This window comes from Nematolebias whitei, chromosome 2 (genome assembly GCF_014905685.2).
Source record: "Nematolebias whitei isolate Nwh7 chromosome 2, NemWhi1, whole genome shotgun sequence".
NCBI classification, from domain to species: Eukaryota; Metazoa; Chordata; class Actinopteri; order Cyprinodontiformes; family Rivulidae; genus Nematolebias; species Nematolebias whitei.
The window spans coordinates 57,014,814-57,033,887 of NC_056499.1; the positions used below are offsets into that span (position 1 = coordinate 57,014,814).

The following is a 19,074-nucleotide window of genomic DNA, read 5'->3' on the forward strand; positions in this document are numbered from 1 at the left end:
CACTCCAAAACATTGACTTTGTTATCCTTGAGTTATCCTTGAGCCACTTTGTAACCAGTCTGGCAGTATGCTTCGCGTCATTGTCCATTTGAAAAATCCATTTGCGCCCAAGCTTTAACTTTCTGGCTGATGTCTTGAGATGTTGCTTCAGTATTTCCACATAATGTTCTTTCCTCATGATGCCATCTATTTTGTGAAGTGCACCAGTCTCTCCTGCAACAAAACAACCCCACAACATAGTACTGCCACCCCCTTGTTTCACAGTCTGGATGGTGTTCTCAGGCTTGCAAGCTTCCCCATTTTTCCTCCAAACGTAATGATGGTCATTATGGGCCAAACAGTTAAATTTTAGTTTTGTCAGACCACACAACATGTCTCCAAAAATTAAGGTCTTTGTTCCAAGTGTGCATTTGCAAACTTGAATCTGACTTTTTTATGTTTCTTTTGAAGTAATGGCTTCTTCCTGGCAGAGTGGCCTTTCAGCCCATGTCGATACAGTACTCGTTTCACTGTGGATAATGACACACTCTTACCAACTTCAGCCAGCATCTTCACCAGGTCTTTTGCTTTTGTTCTTGGGTTGATATGCACATTTCAGACCAAAGCACGTTCATCTGTGGGACACAGAATCCGTCTCCTACCTGAGAGGAATGATGGCTGGACATTCCCATTTTGTTTGTACTTATAATTGTTTATAGAGATGAACGAGGCACCTTTAGGTATCTGGAAGTTGTACCCAAGGATGAACCAGACTTGTGGAAGTCCACAATTGTTATGATATGTTGGATGATTTCTTTCGACTTTCCCATGATGTTACACAAGGAAGCAGTGTGTTTCAGGTGTTCCTTAAATTACATCCACGGGGGTGTGTCTTATTAACTCAGATGTTATCAATAAACCTATCGGAAGCTTCCAAAGACATGACATTAAATGTTTCAAATTGTTTAAAGGCATAGTAATCTTAGTGTATTTAAACTTTTGACTTTGAAGAAAGTAATGAAAATTACCTTAAGAAATTCTCACTCATTATTCTGGCATTTTGCAGATAGAACATTTTTGGCAATCCTAACAGACCTAAAACGGGAAAAGTTTATTCTGATTTCACGTCAGTGTGAAAAAAATGCATGTCTTTTTAAATAGTGTATGTAAACCTCTGGTTTCAACTGTACATCAGTAAGCAGTTGTTTTTGACCCCTGTTGACAAGAAAAGAAGGACTTTGGAAATATCTTCTGCATTTCTTAGCTGCACACAGCTGCAGGAGAAGCTTCCTCTGCATCTCTGGGCTGCACACAGGTGCAGCAGGGGCTAAATAATTTAAAATAATTTATTAATTTATTAATAATTTATTCATGTTTAAATTCCATGCCGATCATGCAGCTCATCCATCAGTCAGACAATTGCGTGTCATGTCCAATCTTACTTTAAAAAACCGCGATAGAGCAAGTCCACAAAAAACAAACCGCGAGGTAGCGAGGGACCACTGTGCTTGCATCTAGGCATAAGAAAGGTCCCTATCGAAAATTGGTTGACCACATGAAAATCCAAAATGTCTACCACCATATATCTGAAAACAAACCTGGTGGTGCATATACCGGTAACTGCTGTTTCGGCTCACCAGGATCCATCACTCTGCGCCGCCTTGGCCAAAGAAAAAAAGAAAAACTTACCTCTTACATAGTGTAACTCCTACTAACTTTATTACTTTGTACCAAACACAAGGTTCACTTGCATTACTTGTTCTAATGTGGTCCAAAAAAATCTCATCTCAAAGGCTGCAAACATTAATTATTCAACTCTGTCAGCGATGGGGGACATTGGCGTTAGGCTTATTACCTGTGCAAAAAGCTGCAGTACAAACAGAAGACGAGAGCAAAAGTGGCTTTAGCTAAGCTCACGTCAAGATTCAAGATGTCTTTTTCAATTCCCACCCTCATCCCCCCCAATAAAGCACATTTAGAGATTTGACAATTTTCAAACAAAGACTAAAAAGTACTTTTTTCCCAACTTGAACAGGTTATTATTAATGTTATTCACAGAAGTAAAATTGTTGTTTCATGATTTCCATCAAACCTTAAAAGTAATGTTATGTGCAATTACAAACCGGATTCCAAAAAAGTTGGGACACTAAACAAATTGTGAATAAAAACTGAATGCAATGATGTGGAGGTGCCAACATCTAATATTTTATTCAGAATAGAACACAAATCACAGATGAAAAGTTTAAACTGAGAGAATGTATCATTTTAAGGGAAAAATCTGTTGTTTCCAAATTTCATGGCGTCAACAAATCCCAAAAAAGTTGGGACAAGTCCATTTTTACTACTGTGTGGCATCCCCCCTTCTTCTTACAACACTCAACAGACGTCTGGGGACAGAGGAGACCAGTTTCTCAAGTTTAGAAATAGGAATGCTCTCCAATTCATGTCTAATACAGGCCTCTAACTGTTCAATCGTCTTGGGCCTTCTTTGTCGCACCTTCCTCTTTATGATGCGCCAATTGTTCTCTATAGGTGAAAGATCTGGACTGCAGGCTGGCCATTTCAGTACCCGGATCCTTCTCCTACGTAGCCATGATGTTGTGATTGCTGCAGAATGTGGTCTGGCATTATCGTGTTGAAAAATGCAGGGTCTTCCCTGAAAGAGATGACGTCTAGATGGGAGCATATGTTGTTCTAGAACCTGAACATAGTTCTCTGCATTAATGGTGCCTTTCCAGACATGCAAGCTGCCCATGCCACAAGCGCTCATGCAACCCCATACCATGAGTGATGCAGGCTTCTGAACGGAGCGTTGATAACAACTTGGGCTATCCTTGTCCTCTCTGGTCCGGATGACATGGCGTCCCATTGTTCCATAAAGAACTTCAAATCGTGACTCATCTGACCACAGAACAGTCTTCCATTTTGCCACACTCCATTTTAAATGACCCCTGGCCCAGTGCAAACGTTTGAGCTTGTGGAGCTTGCGGAGCTTGCTTAGCAATGGCTTCCTCTTTGCACTGTAGAGTTTCAGCTGGCAACGGCGGATGGCACGGTGGATTGTGTTCACTGACAACGCTTTCTGGAAGTATTCCTGAGCCCGTTCTGTTATTTCCTTGACAGTGGCATTCCTGTTTGAGGTGCAGTGACGTTTAAGGGCCCGGAGATCACGAGCATCCAGTAGAGTTTTACGGCCTTGACCCTTATGTACAGCGATTGTTCCAGATTCTCTGAATCTTTTGATGATGTTATGCACGGTTGATGATGATAACTTAAAAGTCTTTGCTATTTTACGCTGGGTAACACCATTCTGGTATTGCTGCACTATCTTTCTGCGTAACAATGGTGAACTTGGTGATCCTCTTACCATCTTGGCTTCTGAGAGACACTGACACTCTGAGAAGCTCTTTTTATACCCAGTCATGTTGTCAATTGACCTAATTAGTGTTCATTGGTCTTCCAGCTGTTCATTATATGCTCAATTTCCTTTTTCCAGCCACTTATTGCTACTTGTCCCAACTTTTTGGGGATTTGTTGACACTGTGAAATTTTGAATCAACATATTTTTCCTTTAAAATGTTACATTTACTCAGATTAAACTTTTGATCTGTCATCTATGTTATATTACGAATAAAATATTGACATTTGCCATCTCCACATTATTGCATTCAGTTTTTATTCACAATTTGTTTAGTGTCCCAACCATTTTGGAATCCGGTTTTTAGATAAATCACTACTGTCGCTGAGAAACACGGAGTTTGAGCTCCCTCCAAAGATTTTCCATAGGGTTTAGATCTGGAGACTGGCTAGACCACTCCAGAACCTTGATATGCTTCTTATGGAGTCACTCCTTGGTTCTCCTGGCTGTGTGCTTCGGGTCATTGTCATGTTGGAAGACCCCGCCACGACCCATCTTCAGTGCTTCAACTGAAGGAAGGAGGTTGTTCCCCAAAATCTCTCAATACATGGCCCCGGTCATCCTCTCCTTTATACAGTGCAGTCGTCCTGTCCCGTGTGCAGAAAAACACCCCCAAAGCATGGTGCTTACACCCCCATGCTTCACAGTAGGGATGGTGTTTTTGGGATGGTACTCATTCTTAGTCCTCCAAACACAGCGAGTGGAATTAAGACCAAAAAGTTCTATTTTGGTCTCATCTGACCTCATAACTTTCTCCCTTGACTCCTCTGGATCATCCAAATGGTCATGGGCAAACTTAAGACGGACCTGGACGTGCGCTGATTTAAGCAGGAGAACCTTCTGTGCCATGCATGATTTTAAACTATGACGTCTTAGTGTATTACCCACAGTAACCATGGAAACAGTGGTGCCAGCTCTCTTCAGGTCATGGACCAGCTCCTCCCGTGTAGTTTTGGGCTGATTCCTCACCTTTCTTAGGATCATTGATACGCCACGAGATGAGATCTTGCATGGAGCCCCAGTCCGAGGGAGATTGACAGTCATGTTTAGCTTCTTCCATTTTCTAATAATTGCTCCAACAGTTGATGTTTTTTCACCAAGCTGCTTGGTAACTGCCCCGTAGCCCTTTCCAGCCTTGTGGAGGTCTACAATTTGTCTCTGGTGTGTTTGGACAGCTCTTTGGTCTTAGCCATGTTAGTAGTTCGAGTCTTACGGATTGTGTGGGGTGGACCGGTGTCTTTATGCAGCTAACCACCTCAAACAGGTGCTTCTGATTTAGACTAATAAGTGGAGTGGAGGTGGACTAGCAGGTCTTTGAGGGCCAGAATTTTTGCTGATTGGCAGGTGTTCAAATACTTATTTGTAGCAGTAACACACATAAATTATTCTAAAAAAATCATACATTGTGATTTCCAGATTTTTTTTTTTAGATTATATCTCTCACAGTGGACATGCACCTAAGATGAACATTTCAGACCCCTCCATGATTTCTACGTGGGAGAACTTGCAAAGTCGCAGGGTGTTCAAATACTTATTTTCCTCACTGTATATGTATTAGTGTATAAATGTGTATATATTTTTGTGTGTATATGTATGTATTTATATTTTCTTATTTTATTTGCACACACACACGCATACATTTAAACTTTTTTTTTTTTTTGCTCAACTTTTTCATTTGTGTGTTATTCAAATAAAATATTTGTGTTTGCAAATGTTGAAGTTCAGAAATCAGGCTTCACTGCTGACATCTATTGTTACTAGCTGTGGTAGCATAGCTCACAAAGATAGCAATAAACTAATTTAACTAGTAGCTTCTAAGTAAAGTAAAAAAATATATTTGCATATTATACCTTATTTTCAACTCTGACAAAGCTTCATGTTCTCTGAATATAGACGCTGGCATATGGAGACATGAACCACGAGTGGATTGGTAATGAGTGGCTGCCCAGTTTGGGTCTTCCACAATATCGTTCATACTTCATGGAATCCCTGGTGGATGCCAGAATGCTCGACCACCTGACCAAGAAGGACCTGAGAGGACAGCTGAAGATGGTGGACAGCTTCCACAGGTACAGTTTAAAACACACAATTTCTGATCCTTGTTTAGGATTGATTTTTTTCTCACACTGATTCTCAGTCTGTTACATGCTTTATCCTATACAAAAAATATTTTGCACATCTTTCTTTGTTGATGCCGTCACAACTGTGTCATCTGCATAAACTCAAACTGCAAATTTCATATAACCAACTGTTGATATTACCGGTATATTAAACTGAATATATTCACAACTAGGAAAGGCTCAGTTACTAGTTTCAAGGTGTACCACACTGCTGAAAAGTAAACCATTACATTATGTCATATTGTTTCTTTGGTTTAAATGTATAAAAATGAGACAATGTAGATCAAGTTTTTGTTATGCTATGGTTGTATCTGTGACCAGGCTTGTTGCTTTGTGTTAAGTAGCTGAGGGGAGAATTTCCCTTGACTGTGTGGAGGCAAAGAACATTAATGACAGACATTTCTTCCCACTTGGGGGTATCTGGTTTAGCAGTCTTATCCAACTCCTCTTGGTAAGCCATCAGTATGGAAGAGGCATTGAGGGCTCTAGTTGACAGGGAGGCCACCTTGAAGCACTTAATGTAAGGCTGACTGGAAAGCAGGCCATCTCAGAGGGTATTGATGCTGGTGAAGATGAAAGCCAGGTCTGCAGGTGAAAGTGGCTGGCTGCCAGTGGCTCCGTCAGCATCATCTGATAGATGACATGGACTTTGCAGCTGTGCCTTCTAGGAGCACCAGAAAGATGGGCAAAACATGCCTACCTGCTTTTTTTTCTTTTTTTAATTTTGCAGCGTCCTGCTAAAGGTATTTTCCTGCAGATTCCAGCTTTCAAAACTATTTCAAGTACTCAAATACTTCAGCTTAACTGACATACTTTAAGTATTAGTATTTTCAAACCTTTTAATTCTTGGATTTCACATGTAATAGTTCAGTAGTAAATCACACTCTGTAGCTCTTTTTTTTGTACTCATGGATAATTTTTTCTTTTTCTTGCATCTACATTAGACCTTTCTTGTCTTGCTTCAAGATATTCCTTTCCCTTTTAACTGCACTGATATGTAAACTGTCTTTCTTTTTCTTTATTTTTTGTGCTTACTTGATTTTTAAATTGTCATCATCTCTTTAAATCACGGCCATCTTGGAAAATGGCTATCATCGTTGACTTTCAGAAGGCGACTATGATTTTTGTGGAAAAGTAGGTCCTAGGCATTGTTCATGCCAATTTCTTGGCTTGTATCAAGTGAAAGATTCTTATTTAGTCAACCTTTATACAGATTAGTCTCATTGCGTTACGAGGACTCATTTACAAGAGAGACCTGATTTTAACAAAGAATGATGACAACAGTGGACAACAATGGCAACAGTAGACAATCATAAAAGAAAACATAAATTGGGAAGAATAAATGAAAGAAAATTATATTAAAAAAACAAAACAAAAACAGCTATAATGTAAAGCGAGGTAGAAAACTAAAAACAGGAACATGTCTGCATTGGTTTTTGCCATGAATTTTTCATTCAACCTTTATACAGGCTAATTCCATTGAGCCTCGGGGACTCATTTACAAGAGACCTGATTTTAACAAAGAATGACGACAACAGTGGTAACAGTAGACAATCATAAAAGAAAGCATATAAATTGGGAAAAATAAATTAAAGAAAATTCGGCCCAACCCTGGACCCCCCCATTATAGCACACCAAATGATTTTAAAAACATGCCAGGTCTTCGTTTTCTGCGCCTGTAGTCTTTTGAGAAAACTTGACACTTTATAAATTTTGGTCCGTTCTTCTGGGGCTTATGTAATTTTCATTTCTGAATCCTGGCTAAACAAATCTGTCTTGAATACTGAATGACCTGGCAATCGATGGATTTAATATCTATTGCTGTGATCGTCAAAAAAGTGGGGGTGGGGTCGCTATTTAGATCAGAGATACCCTGGACTCTAGTCTTGTGTCAGCCAAAACAATCCCAAACCAATTTGAGGCCTTAAGCTCCCAGTATACTGCCGCGTACATCCATACGCGGAGGTACGCACGTACGTACACAGAGATACGTGCGTACCCCCCAGCGTACCCTCCGTGCAAAGCTCAAATTTTTACGACCGCATACACGTACGCGGTGTCGCACAATAAACTGCCCAGCGACGGACTGTTTTGTATGCGACAACAATGTATTAAATTCCCCTTCTTCATCTCTGATCTGGCCTTTTCTTTTGTTTTTTGCCAAGAGGCAGTGATCTCTTCCTCCTCTGTTGATGCCATGACTGAAATGGTGAGAAATGGAGAAATTTGTCACAAGCGAATTAAACTCAGGTCCAGCATGGCTGCGGAAGGGTCTAGAGATTTCCTGGTGGGCTGGTCTGATGTGTGGGCTGTAGAGCCAGCGCTCCCTGTTTTTTTTGTTTTTTTAGATCTTTTTATTAACAACATATAAACACAGAACACCGCTGTGGCTGAGGCTGCCAGCACTCGCTTTTTTTCTTTTTTCTGACCTGTCAATCAATCCAGTAAGCATGTCAGCAAATGACCAATCGGCGACCTCAATTTGTCCCGAAGGTAAACGCCCCTTGTCTGTGAAGCTGCTCTGCAGCTGCTCGGGGTGTACACTCGAGTATCATGTCTAAACCCTCTGCGTACCGTACACGCGTACGTATGTGTGAACGGACATACGTGGCAGTATACTGGAGCCTTTAGTTGTAAACATCACTTTGAGTGGAGGCCAGATCTTATGTGTGGGTTGTTACCGTCCCCACTCAGCAACATCTGAGGCTCTGTTTTCTCTGATAAACTTCATAACTAATCTACAATTCAAAAAGGTTTTACTTGCCGGAGATTTTAACTTCATCTGGGAAAAGTTCACCCCCTCTGTGATAAATTCATATAATTTTGCCTGTCACTCAATCTGACTCAACTCATTGACTCTCCCACCAGACGAAGCAATAGCTGTTCTGAAAAATCCTCCATCTTAGACCTGTTTCTAACAAATATGCCTCACAAATTCCCTGGTGTAGATGTTTTTGCTGATATTTTAAGTGATCATTGTGTATTAACGGCTCTCAGAGACACTAAACTTCCACATCCTAAACCCAGATTAATTCAAAACAGGGATTTGAAATGTTTTTGTGTACAGTCTTTCCTCTGGGATTTATCTCACTTTGACTGGCATTGTATTCTATTAATCGACGACGTGAACACCACTTGGAACTATTTCCATAATAGTTTCATTTACTTGTAAACAAACATGCTCATTTCTGCAAGTTCAGAATAAAAGGACGAGACAGCCCCTGGTTTACGCCAGAGCTAGATGACCTCCTTCACAGGAGAGATCATCTTTGGGCTGCAGCGAGAAAATATGGCTCAGACACTGACTGGTTGAGTTTTCGGCAGATGAGGAATAAATGTACAACTGCTGTCAAAGCAGCAAAACGCAACTATTTCTTATCTCAGACCTCCAAAAATCTAAATGATCCTAAAATATTCTGGAAAACCATCATATCTCTCTCAGGCAGCCCCCAATCATCTGCCATCTCATCACAACTTATTGTTAACTCTGTTCCTGTGTCAAATAAGCATGAGATCCTGAACTGTTTCAACAAACCAACATTTTTCAGTCAGGTCATCTGGACAGTTTCTTTTTTTTTTTTTTTGTGCTGAAACATTTCGCCTTCGGTCCAGAAGGCTTCATCAGTCAAGGAAACACACAACAAAACTGATTCTTCCCCCAACAACTTACTCCAAAGTGGAACAAACCAGTTCTGCGTGTGATAAGATGGTCTTTTTGGTACGCCCCCTCCTCCATTGCCAGCCCTCTTCCTTGTTGACAGTCTTGTCAAAGTGGTTGAAAACAACAAAGTCCATGCTCAATAATCCAAGTATACAATCCAACATTTTTCAGTCAGGCCATCTGCACAGTTTCTTTTTTTGTGCTGAAACATTTCGCCTTCGGTCCAGAAGGCTTCACCAGTCAAGGAAACACACAACAAAACTGATTCTTCCCCCTACAGCTTACTCCAAAGTGGAACAAACCAGTTCTGCTTGTGATAAGATGGTCTCTTTGGTACGCCCCCTCCTCCATTGCCGGCCCTCTTCCTTGTTGACAGTCTTGTCAAACTGGTACAAACAGTTACATTAGAGGTGGTCAGTTTAAGATTAAAATCAGACACCACTCTGAGCAGCAGGACCACACTTTCCACTGAACAACTGTGTCAACTCTTGAAACTGTGCCTGCAGTCAACCTACTTCACATAGTGGGAGCAATATTATAGGCAGAAACATTGCAGTGCTATTGGGTCTCCAGTTTCTCCTATTGTTGCCAACCTGTACATGGAGGAGGTAGAAAAGAGAGCCTTGACGTCCTTTTCAGGGACGCTACCAAGTCATTGGTTCAGGTATGTTGACGACACCTGGGTTAAAATTAAATCTCAGGAAGTCCAACATTTTACTGACCACATCAACTCTGTGGATAAACACATCAAGTTCACACGAGAAGATGTAAAAAATGGCAGGTTGGCTTTCTTGATCTGTGAGGTCTCAGTTTCTGATAGAGGACATTTGCAAACTGAGGTGTACCCGAAACCCACCCACACAGACCAGTATTTGCAATTTGACTCCCATCACCCTTTGGAGCACAAGTTAGGAGTCATCAGGACTCTGTACCACAGAGCAGACAGCGTCCCCACTAACTCAGGAGCCAGGCAGAAGGAGAAATCCCACACAAGACAGTCTCTAGAGCAATGTGGATATCCTAACTGGGCCTTCCTGAAAGCAGAGAAGAAACCCAAACAGGACTCCAGTCAGCCATCAGGTGAAAAGGAGGAACCCAGACCCAGACCAGTGGTCATTCCGTATGTTGAGGGAGTATCAGAGAAACTAAGATGTTTATTTTCTAAACACAACGTCCCAGTGGCTTTTAAACCCCAAAATACATTACGGCAAAGACCCAGTCCCCCGGCACAACCAGAGTAATATTGTGTATGTTGTTCAGTGTCAGGAGGGCTGTGATCAGTCTTACATCGGGGAAACTAAACAACCACTGGCCAAAAGGACGGACCAGCACAGAAGATCAACATCATCAGGCCAGGATTCTGCGGTCTACACTCGTCTCTAGGCCAGTGGTCACTCGTTCAGGGATGAAGATGTTCACATCCTGGATAGAGAGGAACAGTGGTTTGAGAGAGGAGTAAAGGAGGCCATCTTTGTAAAAATAAATTGTCCATCATTAAACAGGGGCAGATCCTCCATGTTCAACTGTCCCCCTCTTACAATGCTGTGATTGCTAGTATCACTCAGCCCTCTGTGAACAGTAAACAGCCATCAGTGTGTTAATGATCCATTGTTAGGCTGATGGTCTGTCTTGAGCATGTGATCAGCTGGTTTTGGTTGTCAGCAGCAAACTGGTTGATCCACTCTGAGAAGGTGCTATTTATAAGACTGAGCTGAATACAGCTCCTCAGACTGAGGAAGTCTCTTGGATGAGAGACGAAACATTTCTACATTTTTGTTGTTTTGCTTTGTTTTGTTTTTTGAATGTCCAGAGGACCATATTTAACTTTTTTATATACAATCAGAACTATTTTGGGATACCTATTATCAAAAGATTTTAAGACAATGTTTCTTGGAAATATAAAAATATGTGTATTGAATGAAGATATGTATTTGATTAAGATACTGTTAATTGCATGTAAAAAAGCTATAACAAGAAACTGGTACCAGATATTGGCTCCCTCCATACAAAATGGCTCAATATTATTAGGGACATATATGAGATGGAGAGAATGACCTACATTCTTAGAATAAAAAAAAATATATATTTTTTGAATAAGTGGGGAAAATGGACACAGTACGACACCCAAGAAGAGACATGATGAAACTCAGTGCCATTAACAGCGGAATTTCTAGACCATAGACACCTATGACCCGAGATTTATTTTATTTTATTGTTATTATTATTATTTTATTTTTTACATAAAAAATTGTTTTCATAGTTGTTGTATGAGTGTGTGTACCCCTTTAATGTTATTTTGGGGAATTATTATTGGAAAGAGAGGCCTGCTTAGGCTACCATAATCTGGAAAATGCATGTGATATATCCTTGGAATGTTATTTACTATTGAAAAATGTTAATAAAAATTAAAGTAGAAAAAAAAATTATCGTGACAGTCCTACAATTTTGTTCCACCTTATGTACCACATGTGATACGAATGACAATAATGAACCTTGAACCTTGAGTAAACAACAAAGAACTGTGTTTTTGTGGAACAGGAACAGCTTTCAGTGTGGTGTGATGTGTCTGAGGAGGCTGAATTACGACAGAAAGGAGTTGGAAAGGAGGAGAGAGGAGTCACAACTAGAACTTAAAGGTAACAAACTGCTCAGTCTAAGTTTTATTTTTCTTGGGTACAAAACTCATCAGGAGCACTTTCCAGTTGGGGTTTATTAAAAACACCATTTTTTGACACCGAAAAGTGGGACAAAATATTAAAACAGTTAAAATATTGTCCTGATTATTTTTGACTGTCATATTGTACAAGACTGGAACAGAAAGTGTTTTGGTCCACTGAAACATAAAGCTCTGCCTCCTAATAGAGCACATTACGCATAACAAATCTAAACCATAAATCCAGTTTAATCCAAAACAAATACATATTCAAATCAAATTGAAGTCAATTTATCCCAATTATAACGCAAGACATTCTCATATTATTCTTAATTTGGCCTAAAAATCTTGGTGTTATTTTTGATCAGGACATGTCTTTTAACCCCCAAATTAAAAATGTTACCAGAACCTCTTTCCTCCAACTGTGTAATATCACTAAAATTATCTTATCTAAAAATGATGCAGAAAAACTGGTCCATGCATTTATCATCTAGCACTATTGCATTAGTTTATTACCTAGGTGTCCAAAAACTTCTTTAAAGTCTTCAGTTGATCCAAAATGCTGCTGCCAGAGTTATAATGAGTTAATAGGAGAGATCGTAGGTTACGTATTGTAATCACAGATTCTATGAATATGGTGCAGCCCTTTAAGCCACACTATGGGTGTCACCCCACGCGCAGCGCGCCAAACACTGAAAAACACTAGTCCACGCCCACCCACTGTGTGGGCCCCACCCTAGATCGCATAAATAGCATATGGGTCCGTAGTTCTCCCAAATAGATAACTTTTTCTTCAGCCACTTGCGAGCCAGTGAGGCCCAGTGCTTAAAAGGGCTGCACAATATTCATAGAATCTGTGGTTACAATATGTAACCTACGTTCTATTTCATATGGTTTGCCCTTTAAGCTACACTATAGGTTAAAGGCAAAGCAGGATGGAGTCTATGTCTTACTGGGTCCATCCGAACTCAAGAGCACATAAACAAAAACTGCCTAAAACACATACTCTGACTGACCCCTCAGCCGTGATTACACATTGTTAATCCAAGCACCTGATGCAAACCATAAACAAACGTGCATCCCTTGTGCCGGACTGAGAACTGAGTTTTATATTACTCACACATTTTAGTGCAAGGAGGATAGGGAAACATTTTTGTACAAGAAAAAAAAACTTTGTTTGCTTGAATTTCAGACAGAAAGAAAAGCATCCACTCGAATAAAGCGAGCAGCTTATGAAGTGAAATGAGTGAATACGGCTGTAACGTCACTCAGACAAGACTCTGAGAACCGAGTGTGTCAGAGACAAATTAGAGACGTCACACAGGTAAAAACAAATGAAAGAAGTCGGTGACGACCAGGAAGCTGCAGAGCAGATGTCCTGTAGAGACACACCACCATGCATTGCTGTGGAGGCTGAAAACCTTCTGGTGGAATGAACCCTGAGTCCATCAGGAGGAAGAAGGCCAGTCGCCGAAATAACTTTGCGTAGCCATTGAGACAACCCTTTGAAAATAGTTTCATCCGAGAGTGATTAAAAACTACTCTGTCCTTAAAACCCTCATGACAGGAGGAAATGGCTGCATTGCACATATTAATCATGCTGAATGCCAGGTTTCCGATCATCAACAGCTGTAGAAAAGATAATACGTAACTTAAGGAACAAGAAATCAAATTTACATCCTTTTCCAAACACCATATCTGAAAAGCTGCCCACTTGGCTGCATATCAAGCCGTGGTGGAAGCTGCGCATGCACCTTGGGTCGTTTGAGCCACGTCCTGAGGGAAACCCAATCTCTCAAAACATTCCTGTTCAGCGGCCAGGCCCAGAGACACTGATCTACCACCGGGGGGCTCCTGCTTGTTCCCCCCACCTGTAAGAGAGCATCCTCTTGCCACGGCAATTTCCATGGTTCGCTCGCCAGCTGTTGGAAGAACCAGAATCCATGGATCACCCGTGCATTGTGGAGCGATCAGAATCACCCTCATTCATTCCTCTTGGACCCACTCCAGCAGCTGCACTATTAGTGGGTCGGGGGAAAAAACATAGAGCAACATCTGAGGCCACGGATTGTGTGCAAATGTGTTCACTCCCAGCGTTGATGCATCTTGTGGGTTCAGAGAGAAAAACTATTTGCACACTGTGTTTTCTCAAGTGGCCATCAGATCCAAGTTCGCTTTCCCGAACCTGCTCCATATCTGAAGGATCAGGTCTGGTTTGAGGCTCCAATCTTTGTCTCAGGGAGCCGCCCCTGGACATAATACCTGCTCCTCTGTTAGCACACCTGGGATGTGAACATCTCTGATTCAGTGAGGATGCGTGTGCATCCAGCAGAGTCGCTCCCTGGTTGCGTCCAGCAGCTGAGCCGAGTGAACGCCCCCTTGGCGATTTATGTAAGCTGCCGCAGTTCTGTTGTCCATGTGTAATATCACGTGATGACCCCGCAGCAACGGGGCAAAGTGTCTAATGACTTTACCCACGGCAAGCAGTTCCAGCACGTTTATGTGGAGAGATGTGTGGGGTGGCCATGTCCGCCCCACCGTCTGGGGCAGACCCCCCCCCCCCACACACACACACACACACACACATCCTAAGAGGGACGCTTCTGTGAACACGGAAATGAATTACATCACTTGCCCAGGGGAACTCCTTTCCACAGGTTCTGGGGGTTTCCCCAGTGACTCAGATCCGCCCCTACCGACCGGGGGATGGTAACCATGCAGTGCTTGTGACGTGTGGGGTTGAGGAGCAGATGATTGAAAAAACTGCCGCCGTCTCATATGCGGTAAAACAACGTGAACCGCTGACAACATCCTTAGCAGATGCATGACATTGACCTCTGAACCCTGACATGCTGAAGCAGTGACATCAGGGGATTCCCTTCCTTGCTGTGACAGGAGGGCTGTCATGGTGACCGAGTTTTGGGTGCACCCCCAGAAAGGTGATGAGCTGGGGGCAATGGTTGCACTTTTTCTCCCAGTTTATTGTGAAAAACCAGGTGAAAAAGATTCTCACCCCTGCCGTGCGCAGGGGCTGCAGTGCCGTTTTCACGCTTTTCGGGAATGTACAAATAGCGAATGAATGAGCAAAGGAAAAAACTCCAGTAACTTCCCGTCTTTCACCAGGAGTCCTTCTAATCCGGTTTCAGAAACATGCCCTGATCCGGAGATGTTGGCAAGTTCCAACACTCTGCTGAACCTCAGCGTGCTACTGCAAGCTGCAGTGTGCAGCCCTTGTTGATTGATTGGCACATCAATTCAATCATTAAGCACTTATGCCTCCACGCTGAGCTGCGTTCTGGGAGCCAACGCGCGTGTGCGTTTCATGTCGTCTATCTGTCGAGCAAAGATGAAGCGCCCCTGCCTCCGTCGTCTGTAGAGGAGAGATTGTGCAGTCTGAACGAGCGTGTAAATCAATCACCTCTTAGTGGGGCTCAGTTTCAGCGCACACCTGCACTGGCAGGTGAAAAGGGAGGCTGACGAGCAAGAAGAGAGAAACCTCCACATAGAGCGCTCGTTCCTACCATGGTACATCATCAGAATGTACGGAGTGGGGGGCCCGGTGGGATGGTGGGGCGTCTCGGCATCCTTTAAACGTTTGTTCAAAGATTACCTATCCACCCTGTGTGTTTGCACACCCGTCCTCACCTCCTGCCTTCAATGGCAGGTGGAAAAAACTGTGGGCTGAAAGAGGAGGAAGGATGGGGATTTTTTTTTTTTAAACGTGCGGAGAGCGCTGCTCGAACCGGGATTCAAGATCTAGTTGTATGGGGGAAGGGTCCCAGCGTCTTTTAAATGTCTCGTTTAAAGACTACCTTTCCATCTTGAATGTTATGGATGCTGTCCTCAGCGCCCATCTTCACTATTAGGTGAGGGGAAAAAAGGAGGGTAAAGAATGAGGATTTTTTTTAAAACATGCGGAGAGCACCGCTCGAACCAGGGGATCAATATATGCTGGCTGAGTGGGAAAACAATGAGATTTCTGTCATTTAAATGTTTGTTTAAAGATTACCTTCTCTCTCAGGGCAGAGGAGATGTGTGTAAGAGAGAGAGACAGTAGAATTCAGCCTGTCTGGACGAAGGACCCTGCTCCTGAGTGAAGTTGATTTATTTCAAAAACTTTCACAAACATCAAAAAATACACATCCAAAATGTCTTTTCTTCTGCTGCCTCTTCCGCTCCAGTAACGGGTTGGACCTTCTATCGCTCCCTTTATCCCAGCTCCCTCATCCACCCGACAGGTGGGATAACTGAGCTGAAGATAAGAGGAGAAGGATGTGTTTGTACATGTCACAGCTTGCTACACTGTCTCACAGCCAAATTCGGTCGGGGGACCTGTGTTACTGTATCGTGACAAGCCCCTTCGAGAAAGGAAGCCCACTCCAGTGTTCTCATAAACTATAGTGGGAGGGAGGAGCTGGAGGAAGATGAAGATTGTGCATTCAACACCTGTCGCTAACAGGGGAAACAGCAGAGCAGGGATAGTGAATCATGGCACCTTTATTACGTCTGTCTAAAAGGATTACCGTTTCACCCTGTGTGTAGCATGTGTGAGAAAAAAACAACAGGATCACATGATCTGCTGTTGAGAGAATTCTGCTTTAGAACAATGTTGGTATTTTATTCAACTTTCAATAACACTGTTATCACACGCATACACACCCCCAGGAAGTCCTGCTAATGACTCCTGAAAATCCTCTGGCAAGGAGACTGCTGTGGTAGCTGACCGGGTTCTGTCTACCTGTGGGACCCGGGAGGAGGGGGGGGACGAGAGGGGCAATGCAGCTGCGCCTGTGGCGCGTCACCCAAGCCATGGCACGAGCAGTGCAGACAACCTGAATCTTGCATAATTCAAAAGGGTGTCTGCAGCGTTACAGAGCTCGTCCTGCTCGGCTGGCAGGAGATTCAGCTCATTTCTGTTGTTTGCTGCAGCTGTCTGAGACGTGCACTGATAGTCTGTCAGTGAGTCTGGCCATGTGCTGGTCGTTGGGAAAGGAGGGGGACAGCCATCGATCCGTGTGCGAGCCGTTCTGGACCCGAAGGAAAAAATAGATGACGGGGTCGGCTCTAGGGGAGGAAGCTAGTGTTCCCATCTTCAGTGACTCAAAGGTTGTACCTGACAGTACGCTGACACACTAGAGAAACGAGGTCAGACTGTGTCTCGGTGGCTAATAGCCAGGCAACAACTTCTAGGCGGGAGCTAATGGCTCTGGCACCGCTAGGTCTAGTGTTCGCCACTCCTGAAAAAAACAGGCAGACAGGTTTGAGCGCTCCTTGAAGAAACCACCTGTCGGCGGCAGCCCTGTCTTCAGCCCTCTAACCCAGAGGGGTGGAGGGAGAGAGGCTGTTTGCTAACTTCTAGTTGAAGGTGGAAACGTCTGAGACCTGCCTAGCTCCAAAAAGAAAAAATGAGTGCCTACCTGTGTGTTCTGCTTCGGTGCAGACATGCAGACTGAGCCATTCGGAGCTGTGGTCATATCTGGAACGAGTTACCTCTGCTTGTCAGACAGGCCCCCTCCCTCTCGGTTTTCAAATCCCGTTTAAAAACCCACTACTATTCAGTAGCTTTCAACACCAGATGATCTGTGTTTTGAACCTGTATGCTCCACACTGGTTAGTCATCATATTAATTATCTGCATCGTTTTTATGCCTATATTCGGATTTACATTCATTTTGTATATTGCTTTGTGTGTTGTCTGTTCTGTCTGTACAGCACTTTGGTTGGCCTTGTCGATGTTTTAAGTGCTCTATAAATAAAATGTTATGGTATGGTATCTTGTCAGTTAACTTTTCCTTAGTTTTCATGTGTTGCTTCACTGGCTGAAGAAAAATGGGGAGCAGAACTACGGACCCGTACACTGTTTATGCTGTCTAGGGTGGGGCCCACACAGTGGGTGGGCGTGGACTGGAATTTTTCAGTGCTGGCGCGCTGTGCTGGCGCGCTGTGCGGGCGGTGAGACCCATAGTGTGGCTTAATGGGCAAACCATATGAAATAGAACATATTTCTCCAGTTTTAGCTTCTCTCCATTGGCTCCCTGTAAAATTCAGTAAATACAGTAATTCAAAATACACACTTTAAAAAAGGCATCTAGAAAGCTGGAAAGAAAATGGCGCTCCACTAATGTTGAAGAATTTTATTTATCTTGGAGAGACAGTCTGCTAACGCATGAAAATGCTCTCTGTAAAGCTAGAACTTTGTTTTTCATCTTTAATTGATGAGAATATAAATGACATCTGTTTCCTTTTCAGTACCATAGCTAGTCTAATGAATAATCCCATCTCTGTTGAGCAATGTATCCATACAACTATAAGCAGTGATGACTTCATGAGATTCTTCATAAATAAAATTATTTCAATTAGGGAGAAATTTCAAACCACCCTTCCTATTATCCCCTCTGGTTTCTTGTCAGATGAGGCAATATTAAAAATGTCACTAGAACCTGATTTATGTTTGGACTGTCTTTGTCCTGTTGAGCTCTCTGAATTGTCAAAATAATAGCTTCCTCCAAACCATCCACATGTCTGCTAGATCCTATCCCAACCAGACTGTTTAAAGAGGTATTTCTCTTAATGTCCACATTTTGGATCTACTTAATTTGTCTCTAAAGAATTGTTACGTACCACAGTGTTTTAAAATAGGTGTAATTAAATCTTTATTTAAGAAACATAACTTTGACTTAGGAATTCCTTGACGTTCACATTACCGAGGATTTGTCATGGACTTTACATACAGACACTGTGGTCAAGAAAGCCAGACAAAGACTCTAATTCCTAAGAAGCCTAAAGAAGTTTGGTACAAACACCAGCATCCTCACCAACTTTTATAGGTGCACCATTGAGAGCCTGCTGACAGGCTGCATCACAGGGTGGTACATGAACTGCACCAGTCGGAGCCGGAAAGCTCTACAGAGGGTGGTGCAAAAAGCAGAGGACATCAATGGTAGCAGTCTCCACACCATCCAGGACATCTACCACAGCCGATGTCTGCGTGAAGCACGCAGCTTCATTAAGAATCACACCCACCCAGCACAAGGACTCTTCCATCTACTACCCTCAGGTAGATGATACAGGAGTCTGTCATCGCGTACAAAAAGACTAAAAGACAGTAATTATCTACAAGCTGTCAGATTACTGAACTCTTGATAAATAACATCGAACAACTGGCAGTAACTAACTAATAATTCAACCTCAATGTCACTACCTGTGCAATAACCTGTCACACAACCTGTGTGGTATATGTTGAT

At 42.6% G+C, this 19,074-nt stretch overlaps 1 protein-coding gene across 1 annotated transcript in view; it reads left to right on the forward strand.

Moving 5' to 3' along the window:
• LOC119424952 (liprin-alpha-1) overlaps positions 1 to 19,074 on the forward strand; it is a 229,419-nt gene that overhangs the window by 193,902 nt on the left and 16,443 nt on the right. Inside the window, exons 23-24 of the mRNA XM_037692477.1 lie at positions 5,291 to 5,466; positions 11,717 to 11,814. Of these exons, the coding sequence (XP_037548405.1) occupies positions 5,291 to 5,466; positions 11,717 to 11,814 (274 nt within the window). The remainder of the gene's footprint in view (positions 1 to 5,290; positions 5,467 to 11,716; positions 11,815 to 19,074) is intronic.